The 14,437-nt window shown below is 38.7% G+C and overlaps 1 protein-coding gene across 1 annotated transcript; it reads left to right on the top strand.

Moving 5' to 3' along the window:
- The first annotated feature begins 3,568 nt into the window (after nt 1–3,568).
- Nucleotides 3,569–13,944, top strand: LOC114522769 (kinesin-like protein KIF23). Its single transcript, XM_028543518.1, has 33 exons — nt 3,569–3,653; nt 3,723–3,804; nt 4,444–4,536; nt 4,628–4,666; nt 4,866–4,971; nt 5,517–5,653; nt 5,769–5,881; nt 5,996–6,056; nt 7,994–8,100; nt 8,694–8,928; nt 9,090–9,192; nt 9,408–9,499; nt 9,572–9,637; nt 9,714–9,767; nt 9,887–9,948; nt 10,138–10,172; nt 10,275–10,325; nt 10,393–10,457; nt 10,543–10,645; nt 10,818–10,876; nt 10,987–11,027; nt 11,139–11,184; nt 11,307–11,369; nt 11,524–11,583; nt 11,838–11,888; nt 11,968–12,060; nt 12,278–12,358; nt 12,474–12,555; nt 12,725–12,801; nt 12,975–13,043; nt 13,196–13,293; nt 13,682–13,775; nt 13,870–13,944. The coding sequence occupies exons 1-33, from the start codon at nt 3,640–3,642 to the stop codon at nt 13,942–13,944; spliced, it is 2,607 nt and encodes an 868-aa protein (XP_028399319.1). The 5' UTR covers nt 3,569–3,639.
- The last annotated feature ends 493 nt before the right edge of the window (nt 13,945–14,437 follow it).

The following is a 14,437-nucleotide window of genomic DNA, read 5'->3' as shown; positions in this document are numbered from 1 at the left end:
CAAGGCCTTTGTCCCTCTTGCACAGCTTTGGCTTCGTATAGGGTAGACCGTATCGACATCCATACCAGCGTACTTGACCACTTGCCTCAACGATCCTATGGATCATGTGCTTATCTGCAAATTCGACGAGTTCCACATCCTCCACCTCGCCCGGATCTGTATTGAACATAACGTCTGGACAAGCTGCCGTGACCTTCTCCGGCATTTCCTTTTTCAGGCGCCAAAAAAGATCACGGAAAACACCTTTTCCCATACTGGAAACATCGGGAATAAAAAATTATGAGGGGACAACGCGGTGGACTGTACTGAAATCTGGAACGCTAACTCCTACAGTTCTGCGTAATGATTGGTTGAAGCCAAAGATTGAAGCAAAAAACTGAGTTTTCGACTTGTCTCTCGTTCAATTTTTATAAAAGTTAGCAAATGATTGTTTTACATTTCCTAGATTGTAAAATTCGATCCATTGCCGGTGACCAGTGAAGTCGATAATTTCTATCGATGACACTAGACAATGCTTTTATTTTTGCACCGGCAATAGCCGTCGCCGATGAATTACGATATTTGAAAACTATAAAAATAACCTTTAGGAATGGAAATAAAATAGAAATTTGAGTACAGAGAAACTCTCATTGCAAAAATGAGAACAATTTAACCTCGATTATCATCGCTACGACGCTATGCTCGTGTCAGTCACAAAGTCTTTTGCCTTACCTCGTATCAATCTTCAATTTTTTTATCGTTTCTGTTTTGGTCATAATCGGTCCCGAGAGGAAGTCGCACACCAAGCATTCGTTAAAAGACCTGTAGTATCCACCCATGTACTTGGCCGTCATGTTCCTAAACGACACCTGTTGACAACCGTTATCCCAATGTCCCGTCAGATTACGATGAGCTCCACCGACGAACGCCACCAATGGCTCGTAGCTCAGTACCCTGACCATTCTCTCCAGACCAATATCATCATCAAAATGGGTGAGATTCTGAGCCAGCAAAACATAACGGGTGGACACCTTATCGATCAACCTTTGCCATATCACACCGAGTTTACCACCGTGAATTATGTCGTTCTCGAAAGTAACATTTAATTTCGAGATAGCATCTTTCACGGAAGGAGCCAACTCCCTTTGTGTTGCAAGAACAACGCGAATTCCCGGAAAATACGTGGCGATGCCTTGCATAACCTCGAGGTATGTTTGTGCTGGCTTCGGTAACTCCTGAGGCATGGTAATTAAGACGGTCACAAGTCGTTCAATTGGAATGAAATCACTACACGGAACACGGTCGAATCCTTTGCGAAAGAACGGATGACCGTAATCAAGTTTAGTTCCCATAAAATTGTCCGGACACACTTCCCCTTCGACTATCTCCCCGACAACGCTTTTGGCTACCTGGTTAGAGACGTTATCGCCACGGAAATTTTGGTCGAGCACCTTCAACATTTCAAAGGTTTTATCAAGGTGCATTGCGAGCCTTATGTAACTGTAGGCAGACGATACCACGGCTCTTTGCGTCTCCAGTAGATCTTTTGACAGTTCCCTTAATTTTGCTGCAAGTAATTTCTCGATCGTTGTTCTAAAATTTTGATTCAGAAATATATATGTTAATTTTGAAACAATAGCTAAGTCTTCAAAGATGTTGCGGGCAATTTGTACCCGTAATTCTGTTTGTTTTAACGAGGAAAGGTCAGGGGCCAGTTGTTCAAAAGATGTTTAACTTAACCCAGGGTTAACGCAAATCTTTACATCAATTTTTTTCATCGTTTGTTTATAAATGTTGAATATCTTTTCCATTAGTATTATCTGATATTTTATAACGTTTTAAAAGGAACAGTGGTTCATAAACTAAAACAGTGGATTAAAATTTAAACCACGGTTAGCGATAATCTAGCTTTGAACAACCCATGATGTGAGTTATAAAGCACACAAAATGCAGGATTCTAGTGATAAATTGGTTTGAAAGCGATTTTGACTGAGATAAAGCCTGCGGCCCGAAATATCACCAGAATTATTCCGCTTTTGTTTGAACGTTTAGTAGCTCAAATGCAGAGTTCGAAAGATGACGTTTTTTGAGTTTGTTTGAAAGCATTTGCTGCAATTAATTGTTTTCAATTACAATATTTAAAAACACACAAACGTTCATATAGGATATAGCCTTAGCTTATAGGATATTAGAATCAAAGAAAATCAGTGCCTATGCGAAACATGTACAAACCTTGCGTCAGATTCGATCCCTGAGTCAGGGATTTTATTTATCGGAATTTGTGCACTCTGTCTGGATATTCGTTGTCGCAACGACCGTGTCCATAACGTCATGACAGTGAAAGCGATACAAATCAACGATATCAATAAAAGAAAATATCTTCGCTTCCACAATTTAAAAGATGCCATTTCCTACCGAATGAAACAACTAAAAAACTGAAAGGGCACAAGAATATATTTCCTTTAAACATACCAACAATGCAACACCGGTTTGTTAAGGATTTTGAAAGAAACCTTTTACACGTGAAATGTATATAAACGTTCATGAAAGATAGTCAGTATATAATATTGCTATTGAGCCAAGTAAGGCCATATATTCTTCTTTTATATGCCCAACTGATTTGGTTTGTTAGCTTTTGTTTCGCCTTTCGAACGAACCTGAATATTTGAATATATAGATATTAAGCTTCTTGCGGTTTTTTATACATCCTAAAAAGGCTGAAATATCTTTTTGACATGATGTTTGTCCTGCTCAATAACAAAGTAAACCTCTTATGCATATTAATTGCAGGAATTACACGAACGTGAGTGTTTTCATGAAGCGTTAAGTAAATAAATTTATTATGTATACAAAAAACATTTTAACAACTATTTACGAGATTATATATTAAACGGTATAGGTTTTTCAGTAACAATTAGTATACATACAATTTTAAATATCAACTTATAATTTTATTAGACTAGATATTGTAAATGTATCTCTAAATCTATCAGTTAATACGGTAATAGCCATATGTGAAATCGTCATGTCCAACGTGTGACGTCATAACGTGTGATACGATTTTTGGTGAATCCCACGTTGACGTCACACCAATGGCGAAGCCGAAGGTCCCAAAAGAGCGGGAATGTGTAATCGGCACAAATTCAAGCGAACAATTCAAGTTGTAATGTTCATTCTTTTAAATAAATAATAAAACAATTATTGAATTCGGTTTTCACATGATATGAAGAATTATCAAGTGATATGAAGGATTGACCCACGTCGATTAAAATAATATCGTGAAGTTATTTTTTTCATCTTGTAAAGTTACAGCCAGGTCTGTTGTAACTTGTTTTAATAAAGCTTCACATTATCCAAAACAAATAACAGTGTGTTGCGCAAAAATGTTACTTGTTGAGGAAACCACGCTGTAATCTTTCCAATTAGCTGCCTACTGTCCCAAATTTCCCCCCTAACCCTCCCTCCCCCCTTTTGAAATTCGTCCACTGTACTTGAGGGAAGTTGAGGGATAGAAGAGGGTCTATTATTCAAACCGCGCGGACACTGGGTTCTACACGAAGGGAAGACCTCTGATTGGTCAGTTCGAAGAGAACGCGGTTAGCTCGAAGTTGAAGAGCTTTGTCCATTATTTTTATTTTCTCGAAGTATTCTGTGTTTAAGATGAAACCTTCAAGGTAAGCCGTATATTTTCGTACATTCTGTTTTCTCAACACGTTAATATAAAACCATTGGTTTCCATTTAGCACTGCTTCGCCGTATCCACGAAAGACGCCAAGAAAGACGCCACGTAAACCGTCAAAATCGAAGCCTACTGACCCAGTAGAGGTATAAAAGTATGCCCAATGTAAAAAAGCTAACCAAAACATGCAAACATGGTTTATTCTGTTTGAGAAACCTTGTGGGATATAGCCGAATTCAATCAGTTGCCCATATGTTCGGGTACTTTACACCTTATCGTATTGTTCTTTTTATATATGCGTCCCTTCCTATCGCTATCTGAAGTTTGAATTACTGAATTCTCTTCCCTTTCGAATTCAGCAATAATCAAAAACGTTTTTGGCTTAATAAAAACGTTTTACTCAACTAAATTAAAACATTTTCATTCATTCAGTACTCAATGGTGGGTCTAAAATATATACAGACTTTGATGAATAGCCTTTCCAGTTCACACATCTGTAAACTTTCAAATTGTCCAATTCTGTAGTCCAATTCTACAGTTCAGTGGGCAACTACCACTTTACCGATCAAAGCAAATTCAAACCATAAGATAATATAGATTAGGATTTCACTATATATTATTGCAGAAGATGTAGTTGGTTTGCATGGTGTAGATCATTGACATGCATTTGTAGTTTTGTGGTAGTTAGTCTTTTAACAAACATTGAAATTTTTAATGGAAATTGACAACATATTGTGACCAGTGACTATTCATCTTTCACAAAACCACTACTCTGTATTACCCAGGTATTCTGTCGCATACGACCTCTCCACGACAACGAGGAGGAACTCTGTGTGGAAGTTGTTAGCAAAAATACCATTCAACTTAATCCACCACAGGTAATCTGAATCCTTCAGAGCAATTAAGGGCAATTGATCTTGTATTTAATTTCATTCAGAAACTTATACAATATCATATTAATCCCTTTAGAATTCCCAGGGGTTCAAATCTGGACACAGAGTCACAGCGGTATGTATTCATAACCCAGTTTATGGGGGGGAGGTAGGGGAGGTGTGTAGACTAGCATATGCGCATCTTCCCTGGAATTGTTAATTTGCACTTCTGCTTCTATAATGTTATTTACCTCCCCTTGTGAGAAGTCAAATTATTGGTTTTTAAATATGAATGGAAATTATTCAATTTTATTTTGCTATTATTTTGAAACTAGACCCAACATTCCTTCAAACAAGTGTTTGACGAGGATAGCATTCAGAAGAATGTATTTGACACTGTTGCCCTTGATATTGTCCATGATCTGATTCACGGAAAAAATGGTTCGTATTTCATTAAAAATCAATTTGTATTTTATAATACCTACCTGGCAAGTTTCGGTTACTGCACAAGTGCTATGCAGTGTGACTAAATTTTAAAATCTTAGGGTTTTACAAAGGCAGTTCATAGAGCTTATGAAGATCATAAAATCCCTGTACCAATTGGGAATGTTTCTGCCTTTCTGGTGTATGCAGGATTTTTTTAAAAGCCTGGTGCTATAGGTGACTGACACCAAGTCACACAAATCTCACACTTCAGTACGATGCTTTAATAAATATGAGCGTGCATCTTGAAATGTCTTGGAAATAATTTACTTGGTAGAAATGTACGATAATGGTACAATTGTATCCTGTTCTGCACAATCATGTACATTCCGTATAAATTCAGTGAGATGACCAGCTATATCTTGCTTAGATTACAATGGGATCACTGCATGTTTACAATGAAACTATTTCATGACTTTGTTAGGATAAGATAGGACGAGTCTTGTTAAAGGTCTCTGTTAAAAAACTATTCCACCCTAAATGGTTGTTTAAAAAATTTCCAGGTCTTATTTTTGCCTATGGTATCACCGGGTCTGGAAAGACGTACACAATGACTGGAAGTCAAAGCGATGGAGGTTTATTACCAAGAGGACTGGATGTTCTCTTCAATAGTATTGGAGGTTTTCAAACCAAACCTTGTGTAAGTCTGTGAGAGTTGGATTGAAGTTTTGAATGGTGGCATTAAAAGCAAACATCAAGGTCTCAAATATATATATTTATCTTGAATACATATCTTTATAAATATATATTATCAGGTGTTTACTCCTGACAAAAGCAATGGAATGGATGTTCAAAGCGAATCAGATGCAAAACTTGATCATGATAGAAAGCAAAAAGAGATGGCTCTCCTGGCTCTGGGCAAGAATAGGTATGCTGCTTGTTTGGTTCCACAATTGCAAATATAGATAAGTTTCATAGCACACCTGCACTGTAGACTAACCTGATCCATCAATTGATTAATCTTTTTTAATATCACTTTCAGAGGTAATGATGATGATATCACTGATATGGTCAGAGTTCCAGATTGCTTCAAATTTGATGATGTAAGTACACCATAGTTTGCTATATAACATTACAGTGTATATGCATGTTTTAGAAATGCTACAACACTGACAGCCAAAAATCCAAAATGGTGGGTAAACATTACATTTCTCGCTTATAAATTATACAAATATTAAACAAATACAGTGGGGCTGCATAGACATAACTCCCATAAATTGACATATCTGGAATTGAAGAAACACACCATAAAGGCTGCAAGAATCTTGACAGCAGATATTGTACCATACAGACAGTACATGTTGGTCTACCTATTTTAACCGAGGAATAACAAAGGCCACAAAAGAGACTGCTGCAGTAACTATCGTCATGAGAATGGTCCCGACTATTTCCACAGTGATACGAATTCCGAGAATTTTCAGACCCATGTCACGCTCGCAGCTAACCATGTATTGGAATAGAAGCAAATTTTCTTTGGGCAGTCTCTCGGACCCTGGGGTGACTTCACATCGTCTGGCCCCCGCGGTGAGGGAACGGTGGACCGCAGCCGCTAAAACGGCCGGAGGAAAGAGCTTAACCAGTATCGTACCCAAATCGAATATCACCCCACCAGCGTACTGCCACAGCGCGTAGTGCCTTCCGAATGCGTCGTCATAGTAGGCGAAGCTAAATATGATAATATCCAAAGCGTGGTAGCTTATCGCGAACGATATGATAAAATTGAAGTCCTTTTGCGTTCTGTCGATAGAATTTCTCAATTGTTGATGCATGTACAGCACCTGCACGGGGCTGGTCTGTTCCGAGCGCATGCACTCGACGAGGGAATGGATCTGCAGGGAATGCGCGTAGCAAACGAAAGCGTAAATACTCAGCCATGCGGCCCACCAACCCGTCGTGTATATGATCACAACAATGTACAGAACGTAATGCCAAGGCCTCGAGAAGAATGGCTTCCAGTGAAATATAAAAAACGCCGCAGATAGACACCAGGCCGTGACGGAAATCAGAGTATACAGTCGTGCTTTTGCGCGCAATTTCGACGCGTAATGCGTGGATTGATTTTGAATGCTGAGGACGAGCTCCGTGTACTGACCGCGACTGAAATACAGTCGCGTGAACACATATGGGCAAAGCAGGTTGAGGCAAGTTGGAACGCTGTTCATGAGATCGGCAATATGGACTCCCTTCGGGCTAAAAGTGAAACCGTAGTGTATAAAGTCTAATAACATTACAGCCGCAAGCGATACGGCAAATAACAAATGTATTAGAACGTAGTAAATTTCGCGTACGGTCTTCCCTAGTCGAGCGCCGTCGTGATGTCTGCGGTCACGAGGTAACCACATGCCCAGCGCCTGCAGGAGATAGTAGCAAGGTCTGATACAAATATCCGCCGTGTTCCCAGGCACTGAGCCATACGAAGTCTGATGCTCCAAACTCGTTAAAAGTCGTTGTTCTTCGCTGTTTGGGCGACGTCCTTCGATCATTTTTTGTGATCGGGTTTAGCGAAGATGAATATTTAAACAGTTGTCACTTGTCACTTGGTCTTGTGATTATTACTTTCGTTCATTATGACTAAATCCCGTGATAACATTCAAAATAGATTATTCCATTTATTATTTCGAAGTCCAGGGGTTGAGCGCATTCAACGTGTTGGTTGGAACAGTTTTTAACAAACAATGACTCTGGCGGTGGAAGATTGGTGTATTCCCATGTGCCAGCATTTTTGACATGACAAGGCCCCTCATATTTTATTATTACATAAGTCTCTCTTTGTGATGACCAACTATATTGTACGTTACATGACGTACGGCACATGACGTATTAATGTTTTATTATTATGGCAACCCAAATTTGCGTGATAATTTTAACGCGAGAAACTTTTCGGCAATTTGTCAACACAGTAAACAGGGTATTAAACCATATGGTATTAAACTCGGTTCATGTTTATCTTAAAAATTCATTTGCAATTTAATCGTTTTAGGTTGACGAAGATAACGGATATGCTGTGTTTGTTTCTTACGTGGAAATTTACAATAATTTCATCTATGATCTTCTCGAGGACAACAAACAAGACCTCATTTGCCCAAAGTATGTTGTTGTATTTACTTAAACATTGAATGGGCAATGATTCCATGTCCTGTAAATTCTAAATACGCAAATTTAATCCTTGAAATTAGGATTAGGTCTTACATTAGATTAATTTGTGTGTTCAGGACTTACTGGTATGCTATGAACATACAGTATCCAGTGAAGTCCATGAAACTAAAAGTTCAGAACTAAGTTCAACAGAAATTTGCAAAAGTATAGTCCCTTCAATGCCTTATTCTGTAGTGATACACACAGGAGCAGAAGTTCCCTAAAAATTTCAGCAAAACCCCATACCAAAACCTCAGTTACAGAATAAGGCCTCAGAGTTAACAAGCTTTTGGTGATCCATGGCATACCTTATAGTGAGTGGTGGAATAGAATTTGTAAATGTGTGACATGGTGCAGGGCACCACCCCCCCCCCTCCCCCCTGCCTCCCTTCTGAAAAATCTCAACCTTTACCTGAATAGTGAAGGCTACAGTCACCCTGTTTTCAAGCTCTCCCCCCCCCCCTCTCTTGATCGACATGAACCACCAGCTCAACTCACTCAAAAAAATTTCTGATTATGGCTCAATGTATTTCATCGTGTTTCAGGGCTCCGGTCTCCAAGCAGCTTCGAGAGGATAACAACAGGAATATGTACGTGCAGGGGGTTACTGAAGTGGAGGTGAAGAGCACAGAAGAAGCTTATGCCATGTTCTGGAAAGGTCAAAAGAAACGTCGTGTTGCGAACACTCAATTAAACCTTCAGTCGAGCCGTAGTCACAGCGTGTTTACATTAAAACTAGTGCAAGCACCTCTGGACCCTGATGGAGAAAGCGTTCTTTTGGTAAGTATGATGTTGTTCTCTAGATATGAGCGAGTAAATATCATTGCACTGGTGCGCACATAAGTGCCCTTATTTAACAAACAGGACTAATCCAATGGTGCACATCAAGAGAAGTGAATCACACATATTCTCATAAACAATAATTTGGATTTACTTTGTAGGACAAGGAAGAAGTACGTGTCAGCACGTTGTCGATGTGTGATCTTGCTGGATCAGAGAGGACAAACAGAACAAAAGCTGATGGTGACAGGTTAAAAGAAGCAGGTACATGTTTAGTTTACCTCTGTGGCAACTCTCTCCCCTTTGACCTTGTGCTCATTGCTTTTCTGAACAGAATTTACGATACCCCATGGTAAATGGTACGTACACTGAACCATTGTGGCTAGGATTGACATCTGAGTTTGGGACAGGTCGAACTATCGATTCTATTCATTCATTCTATTCCATTAGTTATTTATTCTATCGTACATATGTTTCAGGCAATATCAACAAAGATCTTATGAATTTACGTTCGTGCCTGGAAATCCTGCGCGAAAATCAAGCTAGCGCGGACGGCTCGCAAACGGGAAAGGTGAGAATATATACGTAGCTTGCCTCCCAGTACTATCTTTTTACCTTCCCTAAAAATATTCGTGCATTTCAGATGGTCCCTTACAGAGAGAGCAGACTAACGCATCTTTTCAAGAACTTCTTTGACGGTGAAGGAAAGGTACTCGATGCGTTGCTATATCATGAATGTATTTTTTCTATTTTTTCCTTGTTCACCCTTTTTTTGCAACTCCAAGGTCCGTATGGTGGTGTGTTTGAACCCCAGTGCCAAAGAATATGACGAAAGCGTGGTAAGTTATACTGTACTAAGTAATCCCCACGTTACGATCACGATTACATCCATACTGTATTTAAGATGAATGTAGCTATATCGCAAATATCTTCTTCACCAATCATTGTATTTCCACAGCACGTCATGCGATTTGCAGAAATCACGCAGGAAGTTGTTGTCGCACGGCCAACCGGAATCAAGTAAGTTTGAGATCCATTTGAGATGTCGTTTAACGAAGAGTATACCCGTTGCTTTACATGCAGCGTGTTCTGAAAGAACTACATGGTTCAGGACAAATAACTTCCCCTTTCCTCGTACACAATGTTGTTTTGTGATTGCATCTCGAGAATATTCCGAAGCTATAAATTGGTTTTCATTTCTTTTTGCAGTTCAAACACTGGGCTTGCTCCTGGAAGGAGAAAAGGTTGGTTGATAAACTAAAGCATTCTTTTGCGCTATTTACATGTACATGTGTTATGGTATACCGATAGAGAAACTGTTTAACTTGGTTACACCTTCTTTTTAGCAAACCAAATGTTCAAACAAGCATTACAAAATATCAAAGTAGATGGATCAGGTATGTTTTTTTATGCCGTTCTCTGTTTTTCCAATGCAGAGTTTGCTCAGTATTTTGTTTATTTCAGATGGAATCGACAATCCTTTGCTTTTGAAACCCATCACGACATTTCCTCCCTTCCCTCTGATGGAGGTAACCGATATTTGCAATTTTTTTCATGTTCACTTTCGATCTCAGAATGTTAACGTGAGTCGTGATATTTGTTTTATCATTAAAGATGACGAACTCTGAGGATTGCATAACGTTGGTGAACCTGCTGAAATATCTTCAGGAGCGTGAGCAGAGAAGGGCCACGCTTGAGAAAGATTTGCAGAGAAAACGTGAGTATACCTGCATGAAAACCTTATGTTCACCTCGTGTGGAGATGTACTTTTGAGAAGCAGTGTGGAGCATTCCATAATGAAATTCCAGAATACGACAGTGAAGCTTTGAGAGAGCATGCTTCATTACATCAATCGAAAGCATTATCTCTACTGCTTGTTTTTTAAATAGGAGCGACCTTTAGACAAGAACTCGCAAAGCTTGACAGTCAAACATCTGACAAGGACAAGGTAAGTTCACTCCAAATTTACATCCAAAAGTACCAAGGAATTCAATCATATATTAGCCTTTGCTAGCTTTTTAAAAAGAGTCTTTACTCCAATAACTTTTCTATTTTCAGATAATAAACGAGCTTCAAGCATCGAATCTCGAAAAGGAGAGGTAGGTTAAACTCCAGAGTATCTGTGTGTTTACACCTCAGAATTCTTTAGTAAGAATGGTTCATCTGGTTCTTGTAGTATTCTGTTCTAAATTTCGCTGCTCTTTCTGTAGAGAGATTCAGAAACTGGAAAGAAAGTTAAAGATGTTCTCGCAAAAGGTTTAAAAGCGACTCTAATATTTCGCTCTCAGTTTATTTCCAAGCTATTCCTTAATCTTGACACCCTATGCGACCCCTTAATGCCTGTGTAATCCCTTTATGTCCATGTAATTCCTTTACAGAACGATGCATTGGTCAAAACCAATCAACAACATCAAGAGAACGAAAAGGGATTGCAGACTGAGGTATTTATCCATCTTCTTCCCTTCGTCTCAGTTGTGCACTGATCAAGAAAAAATGGTTTCCTTTAAATAATCATCAGTGCAAGGTTGAAACCGGGTCCAATGAAGAGTGTGCTCAGGCTATAAGTCTTACAAGCGTATTGTCTCTCGTTGATAGCTGGATGAACAACGCAAGACGATATCAAAGGAGAAACAGGACCGAATAAAACTAAAACAGGTTAAGAATTTTCCATTGCAATAGACCATTATCCTATTAAACTAAATCCTAGACTAGAAAAAATCGTCGGTTCTGAGGTATACAACTGGAATGGTTAAAATAGGTTAATATCTCTGTATGCTTTACTTATTGTGGTTGAGACAGGAGTTGTACAAACCAGGAACCGAAATCGAGTTATATACTCAAGCGTTGACGAGCAGTACATTTTAATTGGAATGTCAGTGAAGTTCATTGTGCTGTTTTTGTTTTACCAGACTCTGAAGGGCGTAGTTACACAAGAACGGGATAAATGGCAAAAGGAATGCGTAAGTTGCGATGGATTTTAACGATGGAATGAACAGATGAGAATTAGAGTTGAGATGAAACTTACTTGTCTTTGTGTAGAACAAACGTGTGAAAGATAAAGAACTGGAGATGGAGACCAAGATCATAAAAAGCGAGGAAAAATTACGCCAGCTCAAGGAAATTGTCTATAAAGTACGTTCCTCTGTTCCTGGATGTTCTAATCATGAAGTTGGTGCGGCTAGACCCCATAGGATCCAGCTATATCTATTATATTAAATGGTGCGCTTAGGTTAGGGGCTGTCCATTACTTCATTTTTCGCCCGACCTTCTGTAAATGGCTCGAACATTTCCGTTTTATTTTGAGATTTTCAATTTCGCCAATTCATCTAAACATTTTATTTATTCCAAGGGTGAAAAGAAAAATGTTCGTCCTTCAAGTCGTGGAAAAGGATTTTTCAGATCTCGATCTCCGCCACCAGTCGCTAAAAAGGTACATATCAATCATTTTTGAAAATTAACGTTCCAGTTCACATAAAGATCACCGTTCCAGTGCACCGACCTTGGTAGTTGTTACTTATTATCACTTTTTTATCGATACTTTTTAGCCGCCCGTGAAGCTTCGTCACCGTCGTTCAAAATCGTCTGATTGTTGGCTCGAACACAAACCTGCCGAGAACTTTGAAACAGGTAGAAAATACACGACTGTCTTTGTCTTTGTTTATTCCAACAGTTCAATTCAAAACTCTTTGAATGAGTGAATATTTGCGTCTTTATTTCGTCACGAGCGGTTCTGATTAGGTCCACGTGAGTAGAAGAAATATATATTTATATTTTAACCATGTTTATTTGTGTATAGAAACGATTCTTCGACCGGTGTTAAAAAACAAGAAGACTGTGAATGTTCCAGAAGAGAAGCACTTTAAAGAGTCCCAGGTACGTTTGATTGGAGATGCATGTTTCCTACTCCCCTCACAAGTTATTCTGTTTTGTTGCAGTATCGTGATGCATAATGCCATATTTGTGCTTATAACAACTTCATTATCCTTCCTTGTATTGATAAAATCACATCATCAATGTGTATCATATACATTCAATCTTTCCTTCAGGCTACCAACTACGTACTCGAACACCAGGAGGCCGACTCGCAGGGAGAGTTAGAAACAAAATTGATTAAGGTGAGAAGTGCGTTCAGTCATTCACATAAAGAGCTTAAGCCAAACTTTAAGCAGTTGTATTCGGCATATAGAATATAAGTGAAGCCTTATCGCGTGCTTAGTCAATTCTCACCTTTCAAACAACTAGTTTTTTTGCTTTTTTGCTCAATCAGGGTGATATTTACAAAACAACTGGTGGAGGACGTTGCGTACAATTCACGGACGTTGAAACACTGAAAACGAACTTCGATGTCGCCCGCAGTCCAGAAAGGTTAGCATAATACGTCGTTCGGTTTTGAACGAAAATCTTAGTTTGGCGTTTTGGGTCTTTTTCCGACGAATTGTTAGACAAGGGAACATTTAAATCCATTCAAAAGAAAGTCCATTTCAACTTTTTTTTTTTAAATCCTTGTCAGATTACTGAGATCTAATTCCGGTTGGGTATTTAAGGGAGAGATATACTCAACTATTACCTGAGAATTCTCCATTTTCTTGTCACCAAATTATATATTAATGGTAAAAATTTAAAAGATCACGTGCAACCAGTGTTGCAAAGCACGTGAACAACAAAAATATAACAGCTATTGCTAAGAAACCTGTTAAGTCTTATTTAAAAAACCTGGTTCTCATTTTGGAGTTTTTACTGTATTCTCTGTAAGAAAACGAAGTTATCCTGAAGAGGATTTTGATGAAGCGAAGGGTGAAGCTATGGATGACGACACCACGGCTAGTTGGACGGATGTTGAGACAAGGGTGAGAAATTACGATAGATTGATATGTGACCATAACAAGTATAATCCAATCCCTCTGCCAAGATTGAGTTTAAAGTTTTTTGGTAAATTTCTAGTGCGCTTTTGGTATTGAAGGAAGACCTGGCCAGACAGATCCGAGTATTCACCACAATGCAAAGCAAGTTTCATAAATAAGTTTTTATTCGCTTTTCTTGTCTGTTTTAAGCTTAACATAACTCGCGTCTAAAGCTAGTGACATAGATATAATCAATTTACTTTGGGGGTTCTCAGTCCCACTAGTCTTTAAAAAGATGCAGGTTTTATAAATTTGAATACAATTTTCAGGAAGTCTCAGGGTACGACTAGTCTTCCGAAAATTGACTAAGATCCATAGCTTTTTGATAACGTACCTGGGGCTCCATGCATTAAATGAACATAATTCTTAGATAATATACACTCCATTGCAGAGGGGAAGACTTCAAATTTTAAGTCACATTAAAGTGCTTGAATTCGCTTGAATGTTCTTGAAAAATCCTTCGGCTTTGTGAATAGGTTTTCAATTTCGTCTTCGCTTAAAGGAAGCAGTCTTGTGTATGTTGTTATATGATTTTAGGCTAGAATTGTACATGCATCAAAACTGACACAATTTTCTTTTTTATAGACGGCGAAAGTCGGACGAAAAAT

This window comes from Dendronephthya gigantea, unplaced genomic scaffold, assembly GCF_004324835.1.
Source record: "Dendronephthya gigantea isolate DGI-Jeju-01 unplaced genomic scaffold, DenGig_1.0 000024F, whole genome shotgun sequence".
NCBI lineage: Eukaryota > Metazoa > Cnidaria > Anthozoa > Malacalcyonacea > Nephtheidae > Dendronephthya > Dendronephthya gigantea.
Note: the sequence above shows the minus strand (reverse complement) of the source record. Positions and strands in the feature narration are given on the sequence as shown.

Coding starts and splice junctions, on each gene's coding strand:
- LOC114522769 (XM_028543518.1), top strand. Junction 3,805..4,443: donor AGCCTACTGACCCAGTAGAG/GTATAAAAGTAT, acceptor TGTATTACCCAG/GTATTCTGTCGCATACGACC. Junction 11,028..11,138: donor TCGAATCTCGAAAAGGAGAG/GTAGGTTAAACT, acceptor CTCTTTCTGTAG/AGAGATTCAGAAACTGGAAA.